This window comes from Hemiscyllium ocellatum, chromosome 11, assembly GCF_020745735.1.
Source record: "Hemiscyllium ocellatum isolate sHemOce1 chromosome 11, sHemOce1.pat.X.cur, whole genome shotgun sequence".
NCBI lineage: Eukaryota > Metazoa > Chordata > Chondrichthyes > Orectolobiformes > Hemiscylliidae > Hemiscyllium > Hemiscyllium ocellatum.
Genome location: NC_083411.1, coordinates 70,790,033 through 70,804,491, shown reverse-complemented (window position 1 = coordinate 70,804,491; position 14,459 = coordinate 70,790,033). Strand labels below are relative to the sequence as shown.

At 38.8% G+C, this 14,459-nt stretch overlaps 1 protein-coding gene across 2 annotated transcripts in view; it reads right to left on the bottom strand.

Moving 5' to 3' along the window:
- The window catches only part of brwd3 (bromodomain and WD repeat domain containing 3), a 111,114-nt gene extending 97,168 nt beyond the window's left edge, over positions 1-13,946 (bottom strand). For both annotated transcript variants that reach the window (XM_060832604.1, XM_060832605.1), the window contains exons 1-8: positions 13,781-13,946; positions 13,591-13,649; positions 13,475-13,504; positions 13,230-13,289; positions 7,422-7,572; positions 5,552-5,650; positions 4,560-4,720; positions 3,158-3,379 (exon numbers count right to left, since the gene is read on the bottom strand). In XM_060832604.1, the coding sequence (XP_060688587.1) occupies positions 3,158-3,379; positions 4,560-4,720; positions 5,552-5,650; positions 7,422-7,572; positions 13,230-13,289; positions 13,475-13,504; positions 13,591-13,649; positions 13,781-13,829 (831 nt within the window). In that variant the 5' untranslated portion in view covers positions 13,830-13,946. The remainder of the gene's footprint in view (positions 1-3,157; positions 3,380-4,559; positions 4,721-5,551; positions 5,651-7,421; positions 7,573-13,229; positions 13,290-13,474; positions 13,505-13,590; positions 13,650-13,780) is intronic.
- Between the last annotated feature and the right edge of the window lie 513 nt (positions 13,947-14,459).

Genomic DNA, 14,459 nt, shown 5'->3' with positions numbered 1-14,459 from the left:
TGTTAAAAAGTTTTAACAATGCTCTGGCTGGGCCTCATTTTGAGTACCACTGCAAAGGAAAATGATACCGGAGTAAAACATATCAGTTACATGGTGAGACCAGAGTAACTTGAATAGTTTGTTCTTCAAGCAAAGATGGTTCTGGGAGACTTAATAGCTTTGTTCACAATTCTGAAAAAGCCTGATAATACCACAAGACCCAAAGATGAAGGAACAGAAGTAGGCCATTCAGGTCATCAACTATTTTCAGCTATCCAATGAGATCATGGTTGATCTGATAATTGTCAGCAACACTCAATAGGGGAAGTGAAGACCTCGTGGTATTATTGCTACACTATTAATGCAGGAACTCAGATAATGTTCTGGGGATTCTGGATTAGTGGTGCTGGAACAGCACAGCAGTTCAAGCAGCATCCAAAGTGCAGCGAAATTGACATTTCGGGCAAAAGCCCTTCATCAGGAATAAAGCTTTATTCCTGATGAAGGGTTTTTGCCCAAAATGTCGATTTCGCTGCACTTTGGATGCTGACTGAACTGCTGTGCTCTTCCAGCACCACTAACCCAGAATCTGGTTTCTAGCATCTGCAGTCATTGTTTTTACCAAATGCTCTGGGGATTCTGATTCAAATCTACACCACTCCCCTATCATAGCAAATGATGAAATTTGAATTCAATATTTTTTAAAAATCTTGAATTAAAAATCTAATGACTGTGAAACCATTGCCAGTTGTCAGAAAAACCCATTTTCGCTCACTAGTGTTCTGCAGGGAAGGAAATCGGTCATTTACACCTGGTCAGGCCTCCATGTTACTCTAGGCCCACAGCAACGTGAGTGACACTAAACTACCTGCTGAAACGGTCTAGTTAACCTGTGATGCCCACATCCCACAAGTGATTCAATAAAAACTTTCCTGTTTTTCCCCTACAACCCTTACCAATTAAAAATTGCTTTCTCAGTCTTGAAAGCATTTAATGACCCAGATTTGGCACCCTTTGGCAGTAAAATATTCCACAGATTCACTACCCTCAAAAGAAATTCCACCTCATCTATTTTAAAAGGTGTAATCCCTTATTCTGAGATTATGCCCTCTATCCTAGATTGTCCCCTACAAGGGGGACAACAGTATTTCTGTATCTATACTGTTAATTCTCCCAAGAAGCATGTATGTTTCAATAAGGTCACAACTCATTCTTGTAAACTCCAATTAGTACAGCCTGACTTACTCAACCTTTCCTCCTCAGACAGTACATCCATGCCTGACACCAGCCTAGTGAACCATCTCTGGACTGCCTCCAATGGCAGTATATCCTTCTTTAGATAAGCGGCCAAAAAAAAGTGCATAGTACCCTAGTTGTGGTGTGACCAGTGCCTTGCGTAGTTTTGCCAAAGCCACCTACTTTCTGCTCCATTCCTTTTGAATTAAAGGGTAACATTCCATTTGACTTCTATACTATGATCTGAACACCGATGTCAGCTTACTGCAATTTATGGAAGAGTACAGCCAAATCCCTCTGTGCTGTAGCTTTCTGCTGTCTTGCTCCATTTAAATAACATTCAGTTCTTACTTGTCCTACCGAAGTGCAAAATCTCACTTTTCCCAATTGTATTTGATCTGCCAAGTTTTGCCCACTCTCTTAACTTGTATATATCCCTCTGCAGACTCATCATCCTTACCACTTGCAATCCCTAGTTTTGCATTATCTGTAAGCTAGGCTAACGCACACTTTCTTCACCTAATTCATTAATATGTATTAAATATAATTATGACTCCAGCGCAACCGCTTATCATTGGTTGCCATCCTAAAACTGTCCCCTTATCACAATTGATTTATATTAGTTAGACAATCCTTTACCAACGCTAACATTATCCTCCAACACCATGGGCTCTTATCTTATCAAGTAGCCCAATGTGTAGCAAGTGATCAAAAACACCTTCTGAAAATGCAAAACATATTACATCTACTGTTTTCTCCTTGTCTATCCTCTGCAAAGAATTTTAATGAATTTGTCAGACATTATTTCCCCTTCATGAAGCCATGCTGACACTGCTTGACTGTATAAAATATCTTTAAGTGATATTACATCTTTAAAATAAACTGTAACATTTTCCCCCATTACAGATTTTAAGCTTATCATCTAAGGTTAGCTGTTTTATTATATTGGCAGTTTTCCAATCCTCAGACTTTTCCATAATCTTAGGATTCTTGGAAGATTACTACAAGTGCATCCACTATCTGTATAGTTACGTTCTTTAAGATTCCCAGATGTAACCCATCAGGTCCAGGAAACCTGTTGGTCTTCAGCCCCATTAGTTTCGCTAGCACCTCTTCCTCTGCTGATGGTCATTGTACTTATTTTCTCTCTTTTGCTCCCCCCCCTCCAAATTATCATTCCAAAATGACTATTTAACATATTCTATCTTGAATACTGATGCAAAGTATGTATTCAACTCCTCTGGTATTTCTTGATTCCCCATTATTACTTTCCCACTCATTCTGTAAGGAGTTCTCTATGTTGATAGAATAAAGGGAAATGTATTTCTTTATAAAAAGACTAGAGAATGCAACTAGTTACTTACAGTCAGATGTACAGCATAGAAACAAATCCTTTGGGCCAACTCATCCATGCCAACCAGACATCCTAAATTTAGCTAGTGCCACTTGCCAGCACTTGACCCATACTCTCTCAACCCTTCCTATTCATATACCCATCTAGATGTCTTTTAAATGTTGTAATTATACCAGCCTCCACAACTTCCTCTGGCAGCTCATTCCATACACCCACTACTCTCTGCATGCAAAGGTTACCCCTTAGGTTCCTTTTAAGTTTTTCCCCCCCTCACCCTAAATCTATACCCTCTAGTTCTGGACTCCCCCACCCAGGAAAAAGACCTTGTCTATTTAAAGCCTTTATGAAGGTCACCCCTCAGCCTCCAGTAGCTCTTTCAAAGAGGCAGCATAAGTGCCAGAGGTTGAATGGTCTCTTTCAGTGTTGCATCAACCTATAATCCTGACGCATATTATTAAAAAAAATCATAAAAATAAAAGCACTACATGCCTATTTTGACTCATTTTACTTTTCATTGCATTACACTTTGTTATCCCCACAAATAGGCCATTTAGAAATAGAAATGAAACAAGAATACAATTTCATTACCAATAAAGAGGTTATGGATCCTGTATGCCCTTGTAACACAGCAACTGGAGCACATGTACGCAAGCACCAAACACGAATCACTTTATCACAGCTGCCTGCAGCAATCAGTGTATTCTCATAGTTAACAGCCATATCAGAGATCTCAGCCGAGTGCCCACGCAGAGTTGACAAGAGTCGTCCATCATCTGTGGCCCAAATTTTCACCAAGCAATCATCTGAACCCTAGAAACAGCATAGGAAATATAAATAATGGCATATGTCAGACACAATTTAAATCTGAAGTGAACTTGTTTGAACACAAACTTCAAAAGGTTTGTAATCTATGGTCAATGCTAAATGAATGTATGGATTGTCAAGCTTTTAAACACAGAACGGGAATATAATGTTATTGATCATTAAATATTAGGAATATATACCTCAATATAAATTGAAATGGAATCTAATATTAATTTGCCCTGTGAACAGCGAGTCAAGTCAATTGGAGACTAATTAATTGGCTCAAAAGGAGGATTGTGGGTAGATTGGAAACACCTCAAATTCCACCTTTGTTCTTCAGAGAGTAGCCAAAAGAAATTAATGGAAAATTGCTACTTTCATTTTGTCCAATCATAAATGTATTATATATTAAAAAGAAATTTATCAATACAAAAGGATGTAATACTGCACAAAAGGTTGACATGTCAATCTTTGTGTTCCACCAAGCCTTTGTGTTCCATGGCTTTACTTCATCTCATCCCAGTACATTCCTTTCTCCCTCACCTTAGATGCACTTAGAGGGAAGCCAGCAATGCAAAAAATCTCAAGCATTTCATGTGGTATAAAATTCCATTACATTCTTGGTTTAATGACAGAATTGAGCCAGACTACTTTAAAAGTAATCATGCATCCACAATACCTTGGACAATATTTACCTTTTACATTGTAAGAAAATGTTACTTCCAACCATAGGAGAAAAAGTTCAACAGAAAATACTTCTGCATGGCTTCATGAGGATATTACAGCTTCTCAAAAGAAATCTCAGCAGAACTACAACAGTTAACCACTAACTGATCCAGGAATGATTCATAACTTGGGGCCTCTCCCTATATATAATATACGGATTTGAGAATAATATATGGTGAATTACATACAATACCACCTACTTTTAGAAAACATTGCATTGTCAAATCTATCATGAGCAACATTATAGTAGATTGCGCTTCAGAAAACTACAATTTATTCAATATATTGCATCTACGACTCAAATAACAAAAGATTTATACAACTTTAGTTGCAAATATTTTTGAACTTGAACAATTCAATACAGAAATACACCATTCCACTGAATAGCACAATTATTATGAAAATGCATATATATAGCGATCATTTATTGCTCACAAAGAATATTCGATGGTCTTCTCACCGTGAAAATTCTCCTCCCTGTACGGTCAAATGCTACACAGTACACAGAGGAAAGATGCCCAAGTGTCCTTTTGTACATTTTCACATGCTGGTACACAACAACTGGGAAAACATGGCTGCGACGTCCACATCCTGTTAACTGCTTGGCATTGATGACGCTGACTGAAATGCCAAATAGTGAGTTGATGAATATCTATGGAGTCGCATGCAATCATTTTCTCAAATTAAATGGGCTGGGGGAGGAGGGAAGACTGACATTCACTCTTCAATGTGCTATGAATCTCCATTAGCTAATGCTTTTTCCATGAAACTAAATTGCCATTCTCTCGTGTTTTGTTAATTAAATGAGCTCTTTAGAGATTTTGGAGTTTCTTTAAAGTCAGAAAACTGGAAAAAACTTTGGCAAAATTATCTGAACGATAATCTATGAGCAATTTAAATAAGGAGCAAAATACTAAGATAGCTTCATTTTTTAAAAAAAGTTTCATTCTCTACTTAGTACTTTATTGAGAATTACTTTGTGAATAAACAAAGGAGAACAGAAAATATACATAATGCATGTTATTTTAAAATTTAACCAAAATCTAGTTTGCATTTTTTCCTTATCATATGTCCATTATGCAATTTATAATGCAGTTTTATTCACAATTTTGTTGGCAGCATGAAGACACTGATCAGCAGTTTTAAAAACGGTGTGACCAGAGAAACTTAAAAAATAATTACCTCCAACTAACTTAGAAAGCAAAGCAATTACATTTGGAATCTTAGATCCATTAGTTGATAAACATACATTTAGCCAAAGAACATTAAGTATTGCATAATGTGCACAAAACCCAAGTAATACTGTCACTCTTGCTCCAACAATAGCTTTACATTCGCTTTTCCATAATTCATCACCACATAACTATCACTTCTGGAAAAACTGAAAGATTATGAGCATATCAACCTGGAAGTGCTTTAAAACAGCTTTATTTGTTGCTTTTTTTGGCCTACCAATATTTGGAGACTTCCCATAATTTACAGGTGGTTCCGGTGGCCTGCCACGATGAAGGGCAGCAAAAGCAGAGCCTTTCCATGCTACACGTTTACAATCTGCAAGAAAATATTACAATTGAAACAGGTGAATTGAAGTAAAACCTGTGGACTAAACACATGAAAAACAATTGGACAATAGTTCTTAACCATTCTCCTTAAATGGAGCTTTGGACAAGATACAAGCTTTATAATCAGGTTTATCTTTGAAATAAAAGATTGTAGACAAATTTAATATCACTCAGCTTTTAATCCAATGTTAACAACTTCCAGAATTGTAAGCAGAGGTTGTATTTAATATTGCAAGACTCAAATAATTTCACCTAGAGTCATAGAGATGTACAACATAGAAACAGACCCTTCAGTCCAAACTGTCCATGCCGACCAGATATCCCAACCCAATCTAGTGCCACCTGCCAGCACCTGGCCCATACTTCTCCAAACCCTTCCTATTCATATACCCATCCAAATGCATTTTAAGTGTTGCAATTGTTACAGCCTCCACCACTTCCTCTGGCAGCTCATTCCATACACATACCATCCTCTGTGTGAAAACCTTGCCCCTTATGTCTCGTTTATATCTTCTCCCTGTCACCCTAAACCTATGCCCTCTAGTTCTGTACTCCCCAACGCCAAGGAAAAGACTTTGTCTATTTACCGTATCCATGCCCCTCATGATTTTGTAAACCTCTAAGGCCACCCCTCAGCCTCCGACGCTCCAGGGAAAACAGCCCCAGCATGTTCAGCCTCTCCCTGTAGCTCAAATCCTCCAATCCTGGCAACATCCTTCTATGTCTTTTCAGAACTCTTTCAAGTTTCACAACACCTTTCTGATTGGAAGGAGAACAGAATTGCACGCAATATTCCAATAGTGACCTAACCAAAGTCCTGTACAGCCGCAATAGGACTTCCCAACTCCTATACTCAATACTCTGACCAATAAAGGAAAGCATAGCAAACGCCTTCTTCACTATAATATCTACCTGCGACTCCACTTTCAAGGAACTATGAACCTGCACTCCAAGATCTCTCTGTTCAGCAACGCTCCCTCGGACTTGCCATTAAGTGTATGATTCCTGCTAAGATTTGCTTTCCCAAAATGCAGCACCTCGCATTTATCGGAATTAAACTCCATCTGCCACTTCTCAGCCCATTGGCTCATCTGGTCAAGATCCTGTTCTAATCGGAGGTAACCTTCTTCGCTGTCCACTACACCTCCAATTTTGGTGTCATCTTCAAACTTACTAACTTGTACCTCTTATGATTGCATCCAAATCATTTATGTAAATGACAGTGTACCACATTAATGCACAGGAGTGAATTATATTAAGAAAGTACACAGTTTGCAGATGTTGAAGATCAAAGTCAAGAGCGTTGCTGGAAAAGCACAGCAGGTCAGGCAGCATCTGAGGAGCAGGAGAGTCGATGTTTCGGGCTGTAGCCCTTTTCATGAATCAATCTAGCCCAAAACGTCGACTCTCCTGTTCCTTGGATGCTGCCTGACCTGCTATATTAAGGTAGAAGCTACTTTAATAACATAAGGGAAAACATAGGCAATTTTTAATAAATTTGTCAGATGACACAGTCTACTAACAATCACAAAATAAGTGACTGATATGTCAATGAGGATTCTTACACCAATTCTAATTTTTCATTTTACAAATCTTCTCAATTAATTTACTGAGTCCTTAAGACCATAAAAGTGTAAAAGATTAGCTAAGTAGTATCTAGTTTTGCATAAAATAACTTGGACACAATTAGTTGGCTTCGAGCTAAGACTCAATATCAGAACACTAAAACTGTACATGAACAAAATTTCCATTTGAAATACCTTTTGTAGTTCGCAATAATGACTGCCGTCCCACTCCCAGTAATGTCTGCACTCCAGGGACACTGGGCGGGATCTCTTTATCCAAAAGTGGGCCAATTCTCTGACACATTTGCAGCAAGTGATCTGAAGACACGTGTTTATTGGCTAAAACCTAAAATAAATTGAATTACATTAAAAGAGATTTAGACAAATAATGATTTAACACATAGCAAATTATAGAAACAGAAAACTAAATTCAAAATAACTTAGTCTACACTACATTCCAAATACTTGAAAGCTTTTCACATCTTGAGCTAATTCTCAAAAATATTTTATTTAGGGTATACAAAGCAGGGACTGAGCAAATTTTAGAATGGAACAATCAGTAAATACATTTCAAGAGTTCAAATAAATTGTTTTATTTTTTCATCAATATGATTAACAATATCTCAAAAAAAAAGCTGCAGATGCCAGAAATCTAAAATAAATACAGAAAATGCTGGAGAAACTCAGGACTGACAGCATCTGCGAATAAAAAAAGTTAACATTTCAAGATGATGACTCTACAGAATAGTTCTGAAGACTCATTTCAGACTTGAAAAATGACCCTGTTTCTCTTTCCACCAGATGCTGAATTTCTCCAATATTTTTTCTTTTCCTATTGGCTACATTTTGCCCCTCATTTCTCTCATCCTATTGACTCAATAAACCCAACTGTCTACCTGAAATATGAATCTATGAACAATTAGTTTAACAACAATGATACATTAAATTTGTGCCCTGCCCCATGGAATAGATCCACATAAGTCAAAATGATATCTTAGTATAGGTATTAGCATGACTAAAATGAAAAAAAAATGAAAAAGAAGGAAAAACGTGGAAAAGAAAGCATTTGATTTATACATCAATCCTCCCAGGTTCACCCTTAACACTGATTTACAACATTCACTTGACTCAGCAGCCAATTTTAGACTGCAACTTTTGAGAGGCTAATGTCATTAAGGAAGGTTTCCTTACTTGATCAAAAGTTATTATTATAATATGAACAATAACCTTCAGGGCAACTTCCTTTGGAATGACTGCGTAGGTCAATAAACAGCTAAGGATTAAGGCCTTCAGCGTAGCATCCATTTAGAATGGACTAAAACTGACGGACCAAGGTAGAGAAATGTAGCTTCATGCAATATATGGATCAACTTGCAACTAACCATGGGATATCAAGAGATATCGTTTTCGACTGACAAAAAAACGTAAGATGTTGCAAATAAAGATCTGAACTTAACAGCACATTGAACTGCCCCTTATTCCTAGATTTCAGAACTTACAACTGTTACATTGAATCAATTTGAAGAAAATAGTCTTTATTCATAGCTCAGCAGTAACCTTTCATATTGTTCCAAGCCACTGGACAGATGTTTTCTAAGCAAAATGTATTTGTGCTTACTTAGTATAGGATGCAGTGGACTCAAAACCACAACAGAAAATTGATTCCAATATCAGATGAGAGCTTATTCTGCAAGTAAATCCACAATCAGCTATTTAAAAACATAAGACAGAGGAGCCCATTGAAATCCAAAGGAAGTTCTATATATGCTATCCACTACAATTCCTCTTGACAAATGTTACTGCAGTTCACCTGGATATAAATTACACACGAAACTGTTTTACATAATTGGCTCAAAGAAAATTGTTCCAATAGATTAGTTATTTTTAATGGGTAGGTAGAAACATACAATCATGCAGGTGAAATATGGTACTTTCATCCTACAACGGAGTTATAATGCACCTTGCACAAAATGTACATGCTCTGAGATTACCTACTGGAAATTGTATTAAAAGGTTCAAGAGGAGCGGAAAAGAGGTTCCAGAAGTAGATCAATTCAGGAACCTGTTTAGTCTGACAAAAAAATTAACAGAAAAGATGTTGTTAGTTTAACAGTCACCAAAGCACTCAGGTGGAAGGGGAGATGCTCAATGTTGATTAGAAGAAAGATCCAGGAGCAGCATGCTGTTAAACACATATACTTAAGGAACATGTTAAATAGTGAATTAGTATCGTGTTTAAGGGCCTCCGTAAATTGAAATCAACTGAAGAAAAGAGCGTGGAATGAAAGCACAGAAACTTACCAAACCGAATCAGATTACAGCCATGCCATCTGAACAAGGAGTTTTACCTGAGACAGGAGTGACCATTCATCAGACTCCTATCATGTAATAATGTTTGTGGCTTTTTTTTTTGGCATAATAAATATTGATGTCCTTTTGTTACAAGGTAAACAGTCTCTGGAGAATGTTTTCAGTGACTGACCACCACAGTAAACAAATGGCAAAATAAAACTCATGGTCCTACTCCGGGATATAACTTGTCCAGTACTACCATCAGTTGCAAGCGGAAAAGCAACCTTGCATAATTCTGTCTTCACTGTCATATGAAATTCCCTTTCAGAGTCAGAATTTCAAATCTACCTTGAGTTATAATGCTGCTCTCACATTGATAAGCATCCCAAATTGCTTCACACAAATACAAGAATCTTTTAACATATTACGTTTTTTTTAAAGAAAAGAATGCCAACATCTGAACAAAACTGATGCTAAAACACAGCAAAAAGTTCTGACAACCCACACATTAAAAAGAACAACTATTCCACCTTAAGATTTTCTGCCAGTCTCCAAAAGGGGCTAAAGTTGAGCGTTCTTGCGTATATTGTTTTGAGCAAAATTTTACTTTTTAGACAAATTCATGCATTGAACAAAAAGGTACTGATCGCCAATTAGAACATGCTATTGAGTACAGTTTCTTTATATTAATGTAAACATTTAGGAAGAGATCTCAGTTTCATATCAAGGCCCATGTGTTACAGAAAAAATGCAACCTTCAGATTAAGATCAGCGCTGGGTTCATAAACTTCTCAGCCCCACATTTTAAAATTGAGAACCGTTACCACAAAAAAAGTCAGTGATTATCTTTACAACTATACTACAGCATTAATATGTGAGTACCAAATTCAGAATCATGAAATCGCAACCAGAGGAATTAACAAACCAGATGTAACTATCAAATTCAATCATAAGCAGGTAAGCTATTCTGCCACAATTTCTGATCAGATATTGTTCAAAAGGTTCAAAACTACACACAAAATATCTGAATACAAAACAGACTGCAGACTTGACCTATTTGGATTCATATGTCACTTTTTCCTTGGTCAACCAAAGCAAGTTAACTTAAGAATATACTATAATCAACCTGCAAAATTTGCATTTTGGAAAGTACATACCAAGAGAAGAGGGGGCATACAAAATTTTAATTACTTCTCAAATTTATCTCACCTATATCAATTGCCCTTAAACCTTCCAGTATGCTTACTTTCAACTACTCAGCTCATTCTTAGAAGGAGTGAAAAGCATGCCTCAAAAACTATTGCATAGTTAACAAGCTGTACCAAAAGCATAAACCATATTAACATATGAAAAATGGAACAGAAACAAAGCTCATAGTCTGCATCTATCTTCAGCAGATGTTTATATGTAAAAATAAAATTCATGCAACCACATTTCAATTCAATGGTTTCTCATTGTTGAACATTAGCAAGCTCATTAGGAGCAACTGTGAATGCAAACATCAAAGTGTAAAATGTTCTGCAAGCTTAAAAACCAAAAACATAGTTACATACAATATTTAACAAATTCCAACTTGCACATTGCATATTTTCATAATTTTCCTCAATACATTATTTTTCTTCTATTTTGATTTTACTAATTCAGAAAAAAATTACAAGAGATGTTTGGCTACATTATTACCTCATTCATGATTCACTAACCAAATTTTTAAGTTTGTGGCAAAAAGAATTCAATTCCTATTCCAATCAATCTTCGATGGCTTACATGGTCACAGTATGTCAGAAATCTCAAACATTGACTCAGTCACAGTGGCATGTAATCAAGTCATTAAAAAAAAACTATGCCCCCTACTATCTCATGTTTTATTTTCATAATTAAGAGCTTCCACTGTATCCAAGTTGTCTTTAGCATTCACCTCTCCAAACTGACATTGGAAAGTGAGGACCTCAGATGCTGGAAATCAGAGTCTGGATTACAGTAGTGCTGGAAAAGCACAGTCAGTCAGGCAGCATCCCAGGAGCAGGAAAAATCGACGTTCCGGGCAAAAGCCCTTCATCAGGAATGAAGACAGGGATCTCTCTACCCCGGAAGCTCCCTGCCTTCATTCCTGATGAAGGGCCTTTGCCTGAAATGCTGATTTTCCTGCTCCTCAGATACTGCCTGACTGGCTGTGCTTTTCCAGCATCACTCTAATCTAGACTACCAGTAGAACAATGCCAGCTAGCACACAGAAGATCAAAAGAGGGCTTTAACATGTCAGAAATGCATGAACAGGCTTGCTTCAGTTAGGGTTAAAATCAACTAGGTAAAATGGCTTTTGCCCGAAACGCCGATTTTCCTGCTCCTTGGATGCTGCTTATACTGCTGTGCTCTTCCAGCACCACTCTAAGCCAGAATTGTTTCAGTTAGGACCAAACTAAACTTTTGTTTGATCAAACCACAACAGTCAACTTTCTCTAATCCAGATAAACAACTTCTCTTCAGTCACTCATTTCTTGCCTTAACAACCACCACACATTCAGTAGCCTTAGGTGTAAACATGCTTGCAAAGAAATCTAATATATTTACTATTTAAATGTTAACTGAAGGGTTTGAATTGCTTAAACATGTCTGGTTTGAAAACATGGAACAGTTGCACAGGAAATTGATTATACAATGAAATAAAGATGTAATAATTGAAAAAAAACTCTCAAAACCAATTGAATTCAAACAATGAATTTCTCTATGTCACCATACAACAAAAATGAAATAGTGGTTTTATAACTAAATAAGCGATGAAAACAAATCGCTATTGAACAAAATTATTAATTACTGAAAAAATCATCCAACAGAACCAAAAAGGGCTAAATAAGCATGTCAGCCAATATTGCAATTAAAATAATGCTATTATGAAACCTGAAACAGGATAAGAACAAAAAGCAATAGAACTTCTATACCCCTCCAAGTATGTTTGATCTAGTTTCCAAGCTATACTGTACTACCAATTATCTATTTCTGAAACAATGAGTGGTACAACAAAAAGCACAAAAAGGTTTTAAAAGAGGAACATAATTTTAAGTGTTGCAGCACAAATTTCAAAGAAGCAAATAATAAGTGGGGGGGGGGAAGAGAGAAGAGAAGGTTAAGGAGATGGGGGGGGAAAAAAGAAATATAAAGATGGCAAACAATGGGCCAGTCATTGCTGTAAGATATTCCAGCTGTCTATTATGTGCAGTCAGTATAAAGCAATGCTAATGAATTGGCAGACGTGCTCGACAGCAGCTTCCTGTATCAAGAGCCGGCCCGGCAGCCGGCCAATGGGAGACGGCGTCACACTGCAGGCAGCCCCGGCAACAGATGAGAGCCGCTCCTCGATTGGACGAGCTGCCTGCGGACGTCCATTTCCCTACACCCCACCTTCCCTAAGCCCCCCTTAAAAAAAACACAATAAAAGAGCTTGGCTCCTTCTCGATTTAAAAAAAAAATCACCACTTATTTTAATCCGGCGTCTTTCTCATCGATTTACCAAGGGAAGGTACATTTACCCCACCCCTCTCAAGGGGGTGACCATTCAAAACGGTTAAAGTTCCTATTTCCAGGGTTGATGCTTGGTATTTTTTTTGCGGGAGATTCAACTTGACCAAGAAAAATAGAGAAGAGAATTTTTTTTTGGGGGGGGAAAAAAAAAGTTTGTGTGTGTATGTGTATATACACGGGGTCCTAAAGTCTCACCAGGCTCTCAAAACTCCGACGATGCTCCTTGCCTTCCCAATCCAGGCGCTTCGGCATCAGCTGAGAGAGAGAGAGAGATAATATAAATAAAAGGAAAGACAGTCACACACACACACACAGAGAGAGGAGAATTGTGGTGGTAGACTCGGCTCCGAAGATTAAAATTAGCCGGAGAGGGCGGGGATGAGGACACACGGTGGGGGGGGGGGGGGGAAGCTGGTGTTAATTTCCTTTTCTTAAATTACCTGATATTCCTCCAGCTCCTGGATCAGCACCTGTGAAGTAAAGAGGGAGGTTTAACACAAAAAAGAAATCCATTAAAAAAGGAGCAGCCACTTTCCACACAACACGATCCACTCACCCGTGCCGACTTCTGACAGGGTCCAGACAGGAGGAAGCGGGCGATCAGGTAATACAGCTCTGCAGCCGGCCGGCCGGGGGAGGGAGGAGGTGAGAAAGGGATAACGATTAGACAGGTCAGCTCCTAATGATAATCACATACAGTAATAATAGTAATAGTAATAATAATGATCGCCGATGCTTGCACCCACCCTGCTCCAACTGAGAGACTCGGGTGGGATCGGTCCGCCTCCCGTCCATGTTTTTATTTTGGCCGGGGTTGTTGTCAGCAGCGGCCGCGGTGCTCAGGCGCTGCTCTCTGGCGGTCCCTCGGTGCCTCTCTCCGCGGCCTCCGTCGCCATTCAGGGCTCGGCGGCCGCATCACACCCACACTCCCTCCTCTCCCACGCACCAGCCTCCCCCTCCGCCGCCGTCAACTAATCCCCCAACGGCTTCCGCCTTCTCCCCTTCCCCGCTCTTGTTTTGATTCAGCCCCGCCGCCGCGCCGGCAAGGGTCCGATCGAGCGACGGTTACGCTGGAGAGAGAGAGAGAAGTGAGGATTCCCCTGTTTTGCTATTGGGTATGAAGAGATTGTGGAAGGGTTTGGGCGGAGGGATACATTTTTTCCACCGTCAGACTGTGGGGGCCGAGTAGACGGAACGCGCTGACGCGAGCGGCAGATGAATGACAGTCGGAAGGGCAAATAGGAAGCGGCGCTGCGGGTCTTTAAAGTGACGGTCAAACCAATGAGAGTCCGACGGGTGGGCGGGGCTTGTGTGTGGTGACGTCAGCTGGCGGCGGTTAGCCCCTGCGGTTCCTCTCGCGGAGAGAATTCGAGAGCGGTGGTTGCAGGGGGAGGAAGGAGTCAGCCCTTCAGCCCATTAGGTCCG